General features: G+C 39.2%; 1 protein-coding gene across 1 annotated transcript in view; it reads right to left on the bottom strand.

The window, feature by feature from the left end:
• Positions 1-15,925, bottom strand: part of LOC124115391 (gastrin/cholecystokinin type B receptor-like) — a 79,062-nt gene that overhangs the window by 25,207 nt on the left and 37,930 nt on the right. Inside the window, exon 2 of the mRNA XM_046476339.2 lies at positions 400-495. Within this exon, the coding sequence (XP_046332295.2) occupies positions 400-495 (96 nt within the window). The remainder of the gene's footprint in view (positions 1-399; positions 496-15,925) is intronic.

Below are 15,925 nucleotides of genomic sequence, written 5' to 3' on the forward strand. Positions count from 1 at the left end.
CAATCACTCACACACTCACTCTCTCACACACACAAACTCACACACACATACTCACTCACACACACACTCTCTCACACACACTCACACACACATACTCACTCACACACACTCACTAACTCACACACACACACTCACACTCACTCAATCACTCACACACACACACTCACTCACACACAAACACTCACACACCCACTCACACACACACACACACTCACACACACACACACTCACTCACTCACTCACTCACACACTCACTCACTCACTCACTCACTCACTCACTCACTCAATCACACACACACACACACACACACATATGATGGCACCCGTGGTATGATGTATAATGCAGGTAACGGTACAGGCTGAACAGACCAGAGTGTAATGGAGACAACTGTACTTTACCCTGTAAGTACTGGACACACTTGCAGAGAACATCACCATATATCCACAGCTGGTAAATCCTCTGGGCTGCTGTCATCGGTATGCACACGATGGTAACTGAAAAAGAAACGAAACGAAAAATGAAAAATATACATTTTGTAAAATGTATTAATTACAACAATATGTCAGCGCAACACACCACCTTTGGATGTGCTCAAATCATCTTTCCTGTTCATCGGAGCACGGAGTAATTAACATGGATCTTCACTCTGTATGACCCAGCGGATCTCTCAAATATACAATGGTTATATTCCCAGGTAATTGTGGGTATTGTAAAAGTGTGTGCTGCAATATGTCAAATGGAATTGGATTGCGGAAGTTTTCTTGACTTTTCACAGAGTTAGAAAAAATATCTTGATATTGATTTCCTTCTCAATTCCAAAGCTGGACACAACGTGCATTTATCCTTGCGAAATGACTAATGGGGATGCCGGTATTGTGATTGATTCGAAGAGAGTTTGACGTTGCTAATTATATATGCCACTGGTTGATGTGACCGGAGTCCATTGTTTACAGGCCGACGTGAAATTGCTAGAATATTGTTGAATTAAGAAGAAGAAGAAGAAGAAGAAGAAGAAGAAGAAGAAGCACATTTATTATGCCTAGTTAATGTGCATGACGGTACATTATTATAACCCCGGTCAATTGATCAGTGTGCACTCGCGTTCGTTCACAGGTCCATGGGGACTCTTTGTGACTGTCACAAACAAAAAGCGTCCAAACAGCATGGACGCAATTCTAGTTCATCCACCACCTTAATACATAAATAACTTATTGACGACACCAGGTCCCTTGTCCTGATGATCTTCCTATATTATCGAGTAGATGGGTAGCATAGAGGGCAAATTGTTTTCGCCGGATTCTCCAAATGGATACAGTCTATTTCTTGTGTCCCCTGCCATATTGCTTGAATATTGCTAAAAGCGCGCAAAATCATATTTACTCAATAGTATCTGTTTGATAGTACAGAGTTGTGTTGTTAAAAATAGTATTGCGATTTGCATAAATTACAATCGGAACATTTCTAGCGCTAAAGGGGGAATCATGCCTCAAAACAAAAATAGTGAAGAAAATATCCAAGACTATTGACTTTGCGTCTTTATTTAAAAACGATCGAGGTTCTTAATTCGAATAATGTTCAAGTGAAAATGTGTCTAATCTTAAAGGAGAACATAGTTGCACAGGTCTCAGAAGAAGGCGGTGAGTAAACATCATAATGGAACTGTTGATGAGGCAGTTGATAGTGAAGGCGTACGGGTAAATTCAATCCTTTCTGGACTATGTCACAAAGTATGTTCGTCTAACGTTCCTGAAAATAAATGTGACGGACAGATGGATCATTGCGGTATTCACACGTTGACTGATCAGGCGTCTAGACCTGGGACAGAAGTCCCACAAACATAATGGTTGACGACAAATTCAATTGGACAAATCATGTAGAGCCACAAATTTCACCAAAATATTAGATCACGTCGGCCGACAAAGCCTCAGCTGTCACTAGAGGGGCAATCTTGTGTAGTCTCTTTTGTCGCGGATCGATCTCCGCACAGTCGGTCATCCTTTCATGGATTTACCTACAGAAGTTGACTGAAATCATTTGCAAACTCAATTAACGTCATTTCAATCTTAACCTTTCTTATTACTCTTACCAAATTGCTGTGAAACCATATTATCTAATTGTGTGCTGTCTCAACCATTAATTACATCAATCATATTTCAGTTTCAGTTTCTCACAGATATTACATGAAATCATTTGCAAACTCAATTAACGTCATTTCAATCTTAACCTTTCTTATTACTCTTACCAAATTGCTGTGAAACCATATTATCTAATTGTGTGCTGTCTCAACCATTAATTACATCAATCATATTTCAGTTTCAGTTTCTCACAGATATTACATGAAATCATTTGCAAACTCAATTAACGTCATTTCAATCTTAACCTTTCTTATTACTCTTAACAAATTGCTGTGAAACCATATTATCTAATTGTGTGCTGTCTCAACTATTAATTACATCAATCATATTTCAGTTTCAGTATCTCACAGATATTGCATGATTCAGTATAGTTCCTCTGTGGTTGATTAATGCTGCTGGCAAATCACTCAATACAGAACACACAAGACATTATATTTGATAGGTTGCCATAACACAAGGACACTGACCGAGTGTTTCAGTTATCAATACAATTAAGAATATTGAAGTATTAGAGAATATATTGTGCTTGTAATGAATCTACAGCTCTGTACATACAATATGTGAAAGAAACCTGATTAGTTCTTCTGTCTCTGATGTAGGACTGTGTCATGGGCTCTAGGGCTCAAAGTTCCAATTTGCGTTCCCTCATCATGTTGCCTGATATTAATGATATACTAGTACTCACAAGTCAACGTTGGATGTCTGATGAACTCACCATTATCAGAGATGACTTACATATTACTAGTTGTGGGGCAAGAGTGGCCCAGTCGTCTAAGGCGTCGCAGGTCTATGCGAAGAATTGCCTGTGTCCGAAGGTTCGAACCCCGGTTCACCCTGATTATGTTTGTTGATTATGTCTGTCACCATATCCGTGCCCGTAGGCTTTGACCAAACTGGTAAACCTGCATCACATGAAGCTGGCACGCCAAAGTGGCATTAAACCCAACGCACTCACTTTCGTTGACAAATGCGCACCCAGTGAAATGTTCCACTCAGTGTTCCATGCATGTTTCACAGTTGACCAGTAAATAAATAGCTGGGCAAACGAAAGTATAGACTTGGACTTGACCAAAACATTGCAAACGTTGTCAACACGTTACTAGGGTGACAACAGTCGCCTGCACACTGAAAACCTAAGGTCCAAATCACAACTATGATGCCCGTATCAAATACATCACTATCGAATGACCATTTCTTGCTTGTTTCATTCTTAGCCACCATCAAACATAGGTGTATACTTTCCTTTGCCGGCAGTCCTATACACTTTAACATATACAAAGCTTTAATACTTTACCAACAGAGACACTTATCTGATTATCTCTTTGGGATAATCATTGACATTTTGATTTTGCTTCGACATTGAGTACACCAGTCGAATACTAAACACCTTGTTTGAACATAACTTAAATACATCTCAAAAATTTCATCAGGATAATATTTCTCTTGATGCCCATGTCTATAGGAAGAACATTTCAGTGCCGTCAAATACCATCCATATCTTAGTTAAGAACTGTAATCTAATCTAAAAACACAAACAATTTATAAACAATTTATAAACAACTAAAAGGAAAAGTGACGCTTAAGTTTTCAATAATATTCTTCTTGTGCGGGTATATATTCTGCAAAAGATTTTTAATCAATATCATTAGTGGTATCAGGTCATATCACAGACGCTTGCATCGCATGGTATTCTCAACTTAACAGACGGATAAAGTTGCAGGACTACTCATGTAGTAGTAAGCGAATACTGTGACGTCTGGACGGCATCATTTAAATTGAACTAACTTGAACTTATATACTTTTAGCTATTAATCGAGAATATAGACAGGTCCCCTTTCATTCCTACTGAGATCATATAAGTCTTCACTTACCATCAATTTAGCAATCAGTACAGAAAGTGGAGAATCTAGAGGAGAGCCTGAATATTGTAAATCTAAACCTGTGTAAATCTAAACATATTATTTCCAAATGTGGCAAAGCAAATATCATAAGGTAGCCAATAGAAAGAACTCATCTGGAAGGGCAGGAATGTACGCTGAACTCTATATATTAATATTGTATTTATTTGAATCATTGTGCGCTGTATGACAAATAATAATACAAATATCGAAGGGAAACTGATCCCGTTTCATCCTTTCATAAACCATCCATTGCGAATTCAGTGCGAAAGTGGAATTGCTATGTATTAATATTCTTAATAAAATTTAAGAAGCGACAAAAATTATTTCCATATTGATAAGGAAAGGCTGCTAAAAGCACAGTCCATTGTACGATTCCAATTATATCATAAGCTTTTGGTTATGAAACGCTATCGACTAGTGTTGATAGCAGATGTTCGCGAAAAGGTGGCCGTATTCTGTTATAAACACATGCAAAGGCAAAACAATTCTTTTTTTATCTGAACATTCACGGGAACAAATGGTTCAAGTCAAAATGAGGAACCCGTTTGGTCACTGATACTGCAAATTTTCTCCACCTGTCTACAATAAAACATGAAAGTTTTACTAAAGCCTTGTATGTTGTTACCTTGAACACAAAGCACAATGAACCATGCATAAATCTGCGTATTACTGTTACTGTCAACTCAGTCAAGGCTAATTTCCTAACGTACCCAGGTAAAGAAATACTCCTCCAGAACGTACATGCATATAAACATATCTAAACTGCCGGGCACAAAAAGTATACACCCATGTTTGATGGTGGGTAAAAATGAAACGAACAAGAAATGGTTCCTCGATGGCACTGTAATGATAGATCATATGTAGTTCACAGATACCAGACATATAGCCTGGTAATGCCGTGATAATGTTTGTAATTGTTTGGTCAAAAGCAATTTTCAAATGAATACTTTCTTTTGCCCGGCACTTTATATCTCTATATATTGTGATTATTTGAACATGTGTTACAATATGTATATGTTCACAATACAGAACCAACCGTGGCAATACCAGAAATGGTGAATATCTGGATATCGGGATGTCAAAACAGATTTAAAAGATTACACTTATTCGATGGGAAACACGTAATTGATACGAGTTAATTTCATTGATTTGAGCAGCAATACTATGCTTCAACAAAGAAGAGAATATGCAATGTGTATGGCAGGACATGCTTTCTGTTTTCTCGAACACCAGGTGTCATCACTGATTTTCAGTGGCCCATTCATATTATGTCACAGTTATTTCGCCCTTTTCTTTAGATGGAATCTGTTTCGGCGGATAATCTAGACTGGTTGTTCCCTTGCATTGACTATTTATATTTGTTTGTATAAGCATGGCTCTCATGACCAGTTTCGTCCACATGCCCTTCGCAAGCTCTGTCTTTCTATAATATTTTGCAAGAGAGTTCATGGCTTACTAGTATTTTTAGCTTCATATTCTGAACAGAAATCTGAATACGTGCCTCGTCTTTTGTATACTCGACAACAAAAAATCCTGTGATACCAATAGTTTAGTGTATTTTTCAAACAAGTAAAGCTTGGTTTTCAATATTGTAGTACATCTATGGAATCAATTCACACAAACACAACTGCTACAAAAAAAAGCATGCATTCCATGCAAAAGTTGACTTTTATGCAAGCCCCATGCATTTCACTACCCAAGAATGAGTATAAAAACATGTGCGTTGACGGGATTCCATATGCATTGTTTAGCATCGTGCTGACAACAACCACTCAGAAAAACAAGACCACTATGCAATTATTCAACATTACGAAATGCCACGCCAGTCCGAAAATGAGCGTCTGCGAGCCATTGGTATGCTTGAAGCAGGATCGAGTCAACGTGATGTTGCAAGACAATTTAACGTCCACAGAAACACCATTTGGTGTTTATGACAACGCTGGCAACAGAGGAACGCAGTCAGAGATCATCCTCGAAGTGGCAGGCCACGCGTAACCAAAAATCGACAAGACATCTGGATTCGAACAACACACCTACGAAATCGATTCCAGCCAGCAACAGTGACTGTAAGAAGCATCCCTGGCCTTCGACGAATATCTTCACAAACCGTACGTCGTCGCCTCAGATGTGCAGGGATTGTCGCCAGAAGACCCACCAGACGTCCCATTTAGACGGGAAACCACCGTCAAGCACGTCTACAGTGGTGCAGACAGCGTCTACGCTGGACGACCATGCAGTGGGGACAAGTTCTATTCACTGACGAGTCTCGTTTTCACCTCAGGCACAGCGATGGACGGATTCGAGTGTACCGACGTCGAGGTGAACGTTTCGTCAATCATTGAGTGAGTGAGTGAGTGAGTATGGTTTTACGCCGCTTTTAGCAATATTCCAGCAATATCACAGCGGGGGACACCAGAAATGGGCTTCACACATTGTACCCATGTCGGGAATCGAACCCGGGTCTTCGGCGTGACGAGCGAACACTTTAACCACTAGGCTACCCGACAGCCCCACGTCAATCATTGTGTAATGGAAGAAGACTGGTTCGGGGGCCGTAGCGTTATGGTATGGGGTGGGATTACAGCAAGACAGAGGAACCGTTTAATAGCGGTAGAGGGAAATCTCAATGGACAGCGCTACCGCGAGGAGATCATCAGCCCTGTTCTACCGTTTTGGCGTCGTCATAGCCCAGGCATTATCTTTCAACATGACAACGCCCGGCTTCATATTGCTCGACTTCTTCAAGATTCTCTTCAACAAATCAACGTGAATGTCATCCCCTGGGCGGCTCGCTTCCCTGATCTCTCACCAATCGAGCACATGTGGGATGAGATGGATCGGTGCCTTCGACGTCAACCACGTGTTCCACAGACACTCCAGGAACTTCGAAACATGCTCCAGCAGATATGGACAGATATCCCAGAGGACTTTGCCCGACGCCTGGTCCATTCCATGAGAAGAAGAGGTGGACATACACGGTATTCACTTGTAAATTGACATTTTGGCATGTTCATGGTTTTTTTTATGAAATCACGCATTTTCTGAACTAAAATGACAAATTAAACTTTTTGAACACTTACAGGAGTCTTTTATCTGTTGCAAACCGAGTACATCTCAAACATGTTTAGAAATGTGTTGAACATATTAACATGTTAAACATAGAAACACATTGGACACGGATATATTTATAAACTCTGAACGTGGTTTGAACCAACACATGTTCAGAGATTAGCTTTTTTGAGAGGTTTTACGATAACTATTCCACATTGTTATGCAAATAGGCAATGGAATAGGACAGCATTAACATAAAGGGCTTCGAACATAAAACATACCATCGACCAGTTCCAGTATCTGTTTACATCAATGAATTTTGCGTGTTGCTGTATTTATCTAAGCAATATTGAAACCAAAACTATTCACAGAATCCAGCTTTTAAAGTGAACATATATGTTAATTAAACCATGATAATGTGATTTTATTACATAAAATTAGTGTAAATTTCAGACCTTAAAAAGCTATCAAACAATGTTCAACTTTTCTTTCCTGACTCTTCGTTATTGAAATACTGTTCAGCGATAAGTCAAACACACAAACAAACACTGATCTGTAATTATTATTAAGAAATTTAAAAAGTAAGAACTACTACTTTGCTGATGAACAGTAGTGATTGTGTTATTACAAAAGAAGCAAAATGTATTATGACTATTTCGCATAACATTGAATGACCGCCTCCGTGGTCTAGTGGTAGAGCGTCCGCCCGGAGAGGGAAAGTTCCGGGTTTCGAACCCGGGCCGCGTCATACCATAAGACGTTAAAAGATGGTACTTGTTGTTACCCTGTCTGGCGCTCGGCATTAAGGGGCTAAAACAAGGACTGGTCGGCTCGGAGTCAGTATACTGTATGGCATGGTATCTCAGTGGGCTCGCACTATTAATCGGCAACAGTCCGGACTAGTACAAGCCGCACGCACGCACGCACGCGCGCACGCACGCACGCACGCACGCACGCACGCACGCACGCACGCACGCACGCACGCACGCACGCACGCACGCACGCACGCACGCACGCACGCACGCACGCACGCACGCACGCACGCACGCACGCACGCACGTCGCTATATACTTGCAATAATCTTGGACGCGACGTTAAACCCTCGCATAACATTGTTAAACATATGTTTTAGCAGAAAAATATTTTTTGAACATTCTGTCCTTGATTCCATTATAATACGCCATATATACCAACGGCTACGAAGAAAGAGCCAAAGTCTTGACTACAGCAATTCTGCTGTAACATACTGTATAATGTCTGGTCATGTCTGGTAACCAGGTAACCAACGCGTCCATTGTTTATGTGGTCGTGGAATGATATCCTATTATCATCTTATAAACCGTAACAAGGTTACACCACTTTGAGAATACCCATGAATACATTGTTGCTTCAAGGATAATTCAGTTCTTTGCTTCACGTTTCCAGGCCATAGCCCCTCCTGTGTTCTAGACGGCTGAGCTATCTTTGCAGTTACGTCTTTATAAGAAAACAATGTCTCTTCCGTTCCAATTCGTGAATGCACATACTTGTGTCGAGATTGACAATTCAAAAATAGCTGCGGCTAGTGTATTCTAGAGAAATAATAATGGGTATCAATTATTTCACGAAAGAAATGCGCTCATTATTTCTGATTGTGTTGCCTAGCAGCATTTTACACGAAAAAAAACAGTCGATTTAAGTACTTGTTACTCAACCAGATGCTTTGGAGAGTCACGGCTGCGATATCTATCGATAAGAGAGATGTCTTTTTATGACTAACATGGTATCCATTCACAGTAAATATTAATGTCACGTACTTGTAGCGTAACCGTACACACTTATTGTTGTTGCAATATAACATTGATGACAAGTTAAACGTTACCTTATGTGTGTATCAAAACAAATACACATATTCGCGAACGTCAGATCAAGTATGGGAGTACATACGATTTGGTTCAGTGACAAACTATGCAATCAATAGTTGACATTACTATGTAACGACGAAAGCAGGAGAATCAGGTTATTCTACTTACGGAAGCAACAGATTCGAGTAATTTCTCCGTCTTCAACCATGTCAGAGTTGATATGTTATTACTCTGTTATTTCCCCTAATGACCTATAATAGGTCAGTTTTACTTGTTAAAATGTACGTTCAGAATAGCCAGTGAATTCCTCGGTCAGAATCAACTACAAGAACGATAGCGTGACGTCGTCATAATGATTCAGTTTTAAGATTTACTCCCTTTCATGAGAGTAGTTAAATCAATATGGTCAACACAAGCATCTAACCTTACGCAGTATTGGGTGTTACACACAGTTTTAACAACGATACGAAAACTTGTTAGAACAAGGAAGTATCAACCCTCACACCTAGAACATTACCATGTGAAATGTCAGATATGACACAAACACTCCATGTTAGTGAGTGAGTGAGTTGGGTTTAACGCCGCCTTAAATAGTATTCCAGTTATATCACGACGTGTCAACTTGATGCGAGAGGAAAGCTCGAAGTGATGCAGGTCTAAGATGTTTACCACTTGGGTGAAACCCACGAACACGGGTATGGTGCTGACAAACCGAGAAACATAATCGGAGAGAACCAGGATTCGAACCCACATTCATCGGTTTCTGGCGTGCCCAAGGGACGCAACTCTGCACAGCGAATTGTGACGCCATAGACGACAGGGCCACCAGTGCCCCCACACCATGTTAAGGAGACAATGAACGGACAATGCATGACAGTGGACCGTTTTTTTCCCAAGGGGTATATATAAAAAAAATTAAAAGTTAGGAAAACCTGTACAAATCATTGTGAAAGTTATCCGAAGTTTTTATATGTTCTTTGTTCATTTTAACATTTTCCCATTGGAATACAACAAAACTAAGTTCAAAGGGGAAAACATGTCAAATGATGTTAGAGGATTTCAGGGAGCGTTTTTCTACTATTTCAACAGGAGGAGTCTATGAGCCAAGCTGAGCGTCCACGTAGAAAAGATAATACAAACATATGCCAGAATATTTATGGGTCACGGGATTGCTCATTCGTAGATTTTCTTATGATGTTCACTCATTTAATTGTTCACAATTCACTCATTTACGCCATATCATCAAAACGCTTTATGGAAGACGATTTCCATTGCAATTCCATATTTTCACTTGTACGAACGTGTCCGTGTTTTTACAGGTGAACATTTGACTTGCCTTTGCCTGTGTTTGTGACTGGTGCCCATTATGTGGCAGGGAACATCTGGTATCATCACTTTTAGATAGTTACACATTTTTGTCATATCGTCGGATTCGTACAACAGACGCTGCTTCCAAGTGTAAATAAAGGATTAGTTATCAACTTTTAAAATATGTCTGTTAATGTTCATATACATTTTACCAAAAGAATTTTCCCGCATATTTATAACTTGACATTTTCACCCTTAGCCTTCTTCGCTCTTTCGTTTTTACTTATGTAGCCGTGCCAGTCTTTACAGAGAGCAGCCTCGGTGTCACATTTGCATTCGTGCCTATGTCTTTTAGCAAGAAAGGTAGCTGGCCCGCACTGTGCAGTAATTGTTCGTCGCTCTACACAAGCATGTTATCTAATACAATATCATCAATATCCATTAATGTGTGTAGGATCCTGAAAGAAATTAAAGGGTCCTATCTTCAGTTCGTTATCATTTGATATGTTGTAATACCCCAGCGAGACATTATATACACTAAAAGATAGCCCGATCCAGAAACCAGTTAACTAATAAATGTCTTATCGAGGAGAAGAGTATCAACGTCTTCATCATTCTTTAATCCATAGTACAGGATTAAATGCTTGGAGCAACTCAATGATGAGGAGACACCTTCAAAAGTGAACCATTTTGATACAGATTCGGATAATGTCTCTTCGTCTCTGCTGAAGTTAATCAGCTATTACCAAGATGACCCGACCATGGGATATTCACAGACATGACTCGGGGAACTATGGCCCTGGCATTATAGGTAAACGATGGACGATTGATCATGAAATAGCAACGTCAATTCCTTCAATAGGCTGCGAGGGAGAGAAACACTGCCCATGATCAAAGTGTACCGAATCGGACCTTTGGGTCAGAGTATGTTTGGCATCTATAGCGCCATGGGCCGTACATGCTGTATCAGTTGTTCCAGTGTTTTTCTCAAAGGCACAACATCCTCTTTTGTGACAACACTAATTTCTCTTAAGGTTTTATATGCAGGGGATCTTTCCGCGAATTACAGTTGATCTCTCATGTCACGATGTGAAGAAAATGTGACATGGGAATCATCTGGCATCCCATTATCATATTATTGCTGACATATAGCTAGATGTGTACACCAATAAAGAAATTGATGCTGTAGTAGATTTTGCAGTAGAGCGATTACATGTATCCTGTTGGTGAACTGTTGGAAAAGGGACAAACACATATTTGTTTCGCTTGGTTTAAAAGATTTTACTTGCGTGAAAGCTTCTATTTGGAGATCTGAGAATACATTGAGCTCTTTCCGACCGATTAAGTTTGATGTGAGCATCCTGAATTATCAAAAGGTTTATGTGCTATTGTGGGCAAGGATGCAAGGTTCGAAAGACTTGACAACGCGTGCACGATTATTAATACACTGTCAAACTATTGTTATTACAAATGGATTATTTGACACCTTTTTCCCTGGTGGAAAGGTTCTATTGATATAGTTAAGGATCTGTGGATAACAATTCAAAATGAATGCAACCTCTGCACTAGCATGTACATAACAGGGATGATTTCGACTTTTAAGTCGTGAATTTACTCTTCAGGATCACGAAGAGCGATATACAATCAACTCCAGCTTTTACATTTCGCAATTGCTTAGGTTCTTTAAGGCATAGCAAATTTCATTGAAAGACACAGTATGCTTACAATTAAGCCTTTCAATCAATGTTTCACAATCAAAGGCCTGGTTAAGGCATTCTAAAATGTCTGTGGTAGACATGGAGGACTTTACCAAACATAACACGTGGTTTGTCAACACGATGTGCGATGCTGCACCCTGGTAGAACCTTTACATTGAATTTTAACACTGCCTTACTCTCAAACACTTACGTTTGTAAAGAAAATTGTTTGATTGGCGGGTGCTTCCAGACATGATTATCCTTTTTCACGTTATCACCTATTTTCAGCGATCCATACATACAATCTCCATCACTATTTTTCCTCTTACGCCCAATAGAATGTGCTTCAGCAGATATTCGCGACTGATAATTTTCTATTTGAATTTATGGTACCTATTTAACTGATGCCACATATTCATCGATTCAGTTAGAAACAGACTTACGAGTGTTAACTGCGCGTGATAGCCGTACAACAACTCTGATTTCAGCAGAGATTTCAGATTGTCACTTTTTATTATAAAATTAATGTATTTACGTAACAGTTGAGTCCTGTATTACTGCAACAAAATTCAAAAGCTAATGACACCCTGCCTTACAGACGTTCGTCATGAATTAGGATATTCTTGAACATTTCGTCATATTACTAAGACGGTCGTTGAATATGTTGTTTTCTTTCTTCAAATGTGCATTAGATTGACCTTTTGTCACAACGGGTTCTATATCGTTGGAAATAACGTTTTGAGATTATATTGTTTTTTTTATTATTGAACCATAATGTGGCTCGTAAATATAGGTTTATGAAAGTATTGCTTCCTATTTGTTTCCATGGTGTCAAAGAGACAATATGCAGGTATTTTAGGACCACGTTGCAGCTATATAGTCAATACGTTTAAAGACCATTGACCGAAGATTGATCACAAGACCGCTGAATATTATGACAATCATACGTTTTTCATGAGACTGCATCTCATGACGTAACCATTCAAGGAGCGTTTCTGTTTTGAGGTTAATGGAGATTCATACTCCATTATAGTCACAAAAAAAGAAAGTTCTTTTATTAATTGTTACTAAAATGAATACTGAAAACAATATGGCAATATGTCGGAGAACTGAGCATGGGAGAAACCAACGTCATGTTGCATCGAACTGAAATCTCAGCAGATATGAACGTTTTGCTGAGCACGAGATGGTGTAGTGGTTCACGTAAATTAGATAAGACTAAAGCCTCAGCAGAACGCCGTGCTGAGACACAAATTGGATTGATGCCACATGAGGCGAGTAATGACACAAAGGTATTCAATGTGGACCATCAAAGCTGATGCGGTTCGACGGCTGCCGACGACATAATGAAGTACCTTTCGACAGAGTACCATAACCCATTATACACATATACATAATGATCGCAAGCATGTCGGCTAGGTGCCAAAGAACACATTAGGAGACTGTCCCTGTCACTGGTGGGTTGAGCATGACATAAGCTCTCAACTAATACTAACGACATGCTGACAACACATATCAGCTGGGGGTGGCTCCACAAAGGGGCCTATCAAAGTATAGTGGTGTAGGGTCATGGGTTCGCTGCAGAAATTATCCTCGGACATCCAAAGGTGGCAGACAGGTTAGGTTCTTTTGTCATAGATTAGCTGGTAAGGTTTCGCTCAGGTAACATACTTGAAACGTATACGACAGCGGGTGGCATACGAGGGAGAGAGTTTGTGTAATGAGTTTCAGACAGGTACCAAAGCAGACGCTCTCTGGCAGCAGCAACATAAAGGGACCCACAGCTGGAAGCACCGTTTCGGGTTGTGTACTGTACGATCATAAAAAGCCAGTATTGCTGTCTTATAACATTACACGACATATGTACATGTATATCAATTCACCGATACAACTCAAATCGTATAAAGTATATCTTTGAAATTACCATATATCACCGAGTGTTCTTCATTAATCCTTTCTGGAATTGGTCTCCTGTAGTTTCAAACGATGTGATAGCATTAGAACATTAATCGTTTTTACACATAGGAAATTATATGTGTTATTGTAATGCAACTTGGTGACATTTTCTAGCATGGAATCATAATGAAGTCCATGGTCTGAGCAATTTTGACTCCTGCAATGCAAAGGATGATATATACTTGTATATCTCAAAGCGACTATGAATGCGTATTTACTGTCCAAGGACAAACGTAAAACAGAGTTTATTCTATTCCCAGTATAATTCAAATATACGTATCAAGTAACAATACAATAGTTGAAGTATTATTTTGAAGCTAATATTTAATGATAATAATAACAACAACAATAATAGTAATACTTATAATTTGGATATATGAAAGACTGGCCTCCATACACGCTGTACATTCTCAAAGCGCTGGGGAAAACACATACGTATTGTACGCGAGGGATAGATGAGATTTTAACTGAGATTTGAACATATCCAAAGTTACAGATAGTTGCCAAATAGATTTAATGAAATGTATTTTCTCACTCGTGGTCGGCAGACTATGTCAAAGAGCTATATTATCCATTACAGACCGTGTTGAGGTTCCAAATTCCAAAAATATATACCATGTGTGTAAAAATACGTTTGGAGCAAACAACACGATTAAATCGACTCGGAGGTATGGTTACACAAGTGAAGAAATATAATTCTATGATCCATTTCAAATCCATCCATAAGGAAAGACAAAAACACTTTTCTTCATTTGTCCGTCAACTGATAATAGATTTCAGCATGGTGATGTAACTGACGCAACATGAAGCCAACATGATAGTTTCTTAATTCTATCAAACTAAACGGGAAAACATATTACCCTTTTTGGACATAACGACTACCTTGCTGAGAAAGACATTGCTAGTGATGCACAGCATAACGATCGATTGGAACGCTGCGAGAAGAAAACATTTGTCATCAAAGAGACGCTTCAAACATTTCCAATCAAATTTCTCCCCGAGTTCTGTGAACATGTATTTATTCAATTTTCGTAAAGACGGGTAATGTCTGGAGTGCGTTAAAAGAATAAAGAAGATAAGGGTTTTGAAAACATGTCTATGTCTTTACACAAAATCCTTACAATCGAATTAAGCATTGCAATAATGGTTAGCGTCTGTGAGGTATTTGATATAGGCTGTGCCGGATGGCGAACAGACAAAAGACTTCGCGCCATACTCTGTGACAATATGTAGGGTGACAATTATGCAAAATCTGATGCCAATATGTACAGCAATAGGCTTAGAACGATATGCGGGAATATCTAATCTGACAGTATTTTCATGGTATCCTAACTTTCGAACAAATCATTACTTATAAATGTCTGTATGCTGATTACATTTAAATCTATAATTTGAGGAACAGTCAGCTGTATCCTTTAGTTGCTGCGATGTGTCCCTACAAATATCTCTGTTATGTTCATGGCGACACACCGTGTTAAGCCGCCACAGTTAAAGAGTTGCGTGACACTACTTGCATTTATTTTTGTCATCCTCAATATGAGACTTCTCCCATAAAACTGCAGTTAACTACTTCTACGCCACATCTTTGATAGTATCAATTCTTTTCTGTAATTCACAGTTACATATCGGCGACAATGTGGCGTCATCATCAAAGGCCTGGTTCAGTCGTTCCTGAAAGTAATATGGTAGATTTTCATAGGATGTTACTAAATATAACACATCGCATGATGCGGATTGTTTTCCCATTCTATAACCTTGTCACACCTCCTTACTCTCTGTTATCCCATTCTATAACCTTGTCACACCTCCTTACTCTCTACGTTGTGTTATCGGTTGGGCAGAGATCAAAGAGTTAACTTGAGGACCACTTTTGTTGCAGGAACTGGCCTTTTGAGTCCTTTATAAATGAACGAATTCAACACTGAGCGTCAATTAAATTCCAATGCTTATGACATCCTCCCCGTGAATAAAAACATGAGGTATACTTTTTTCCAAAATCGATTATTTATAGGCCGTGGTATAGCTGAAATAT

Source organism: Haliotis rufescens, unplaced genomic scaffold, assembly GCF_023055435.1.
Source record: "Haliotis rufescens isolate VD_foot unplaced genomic scaffold, xgHalRufe1.0.p SCAF_2, whole genome shotgun sequence".
Lineage (NCBI taxonomy): Eukaryota > Metazoa > Mollusca > Gastropoda > Lepetellida > Haliotidae > Haliotis > Haliotis rufescens.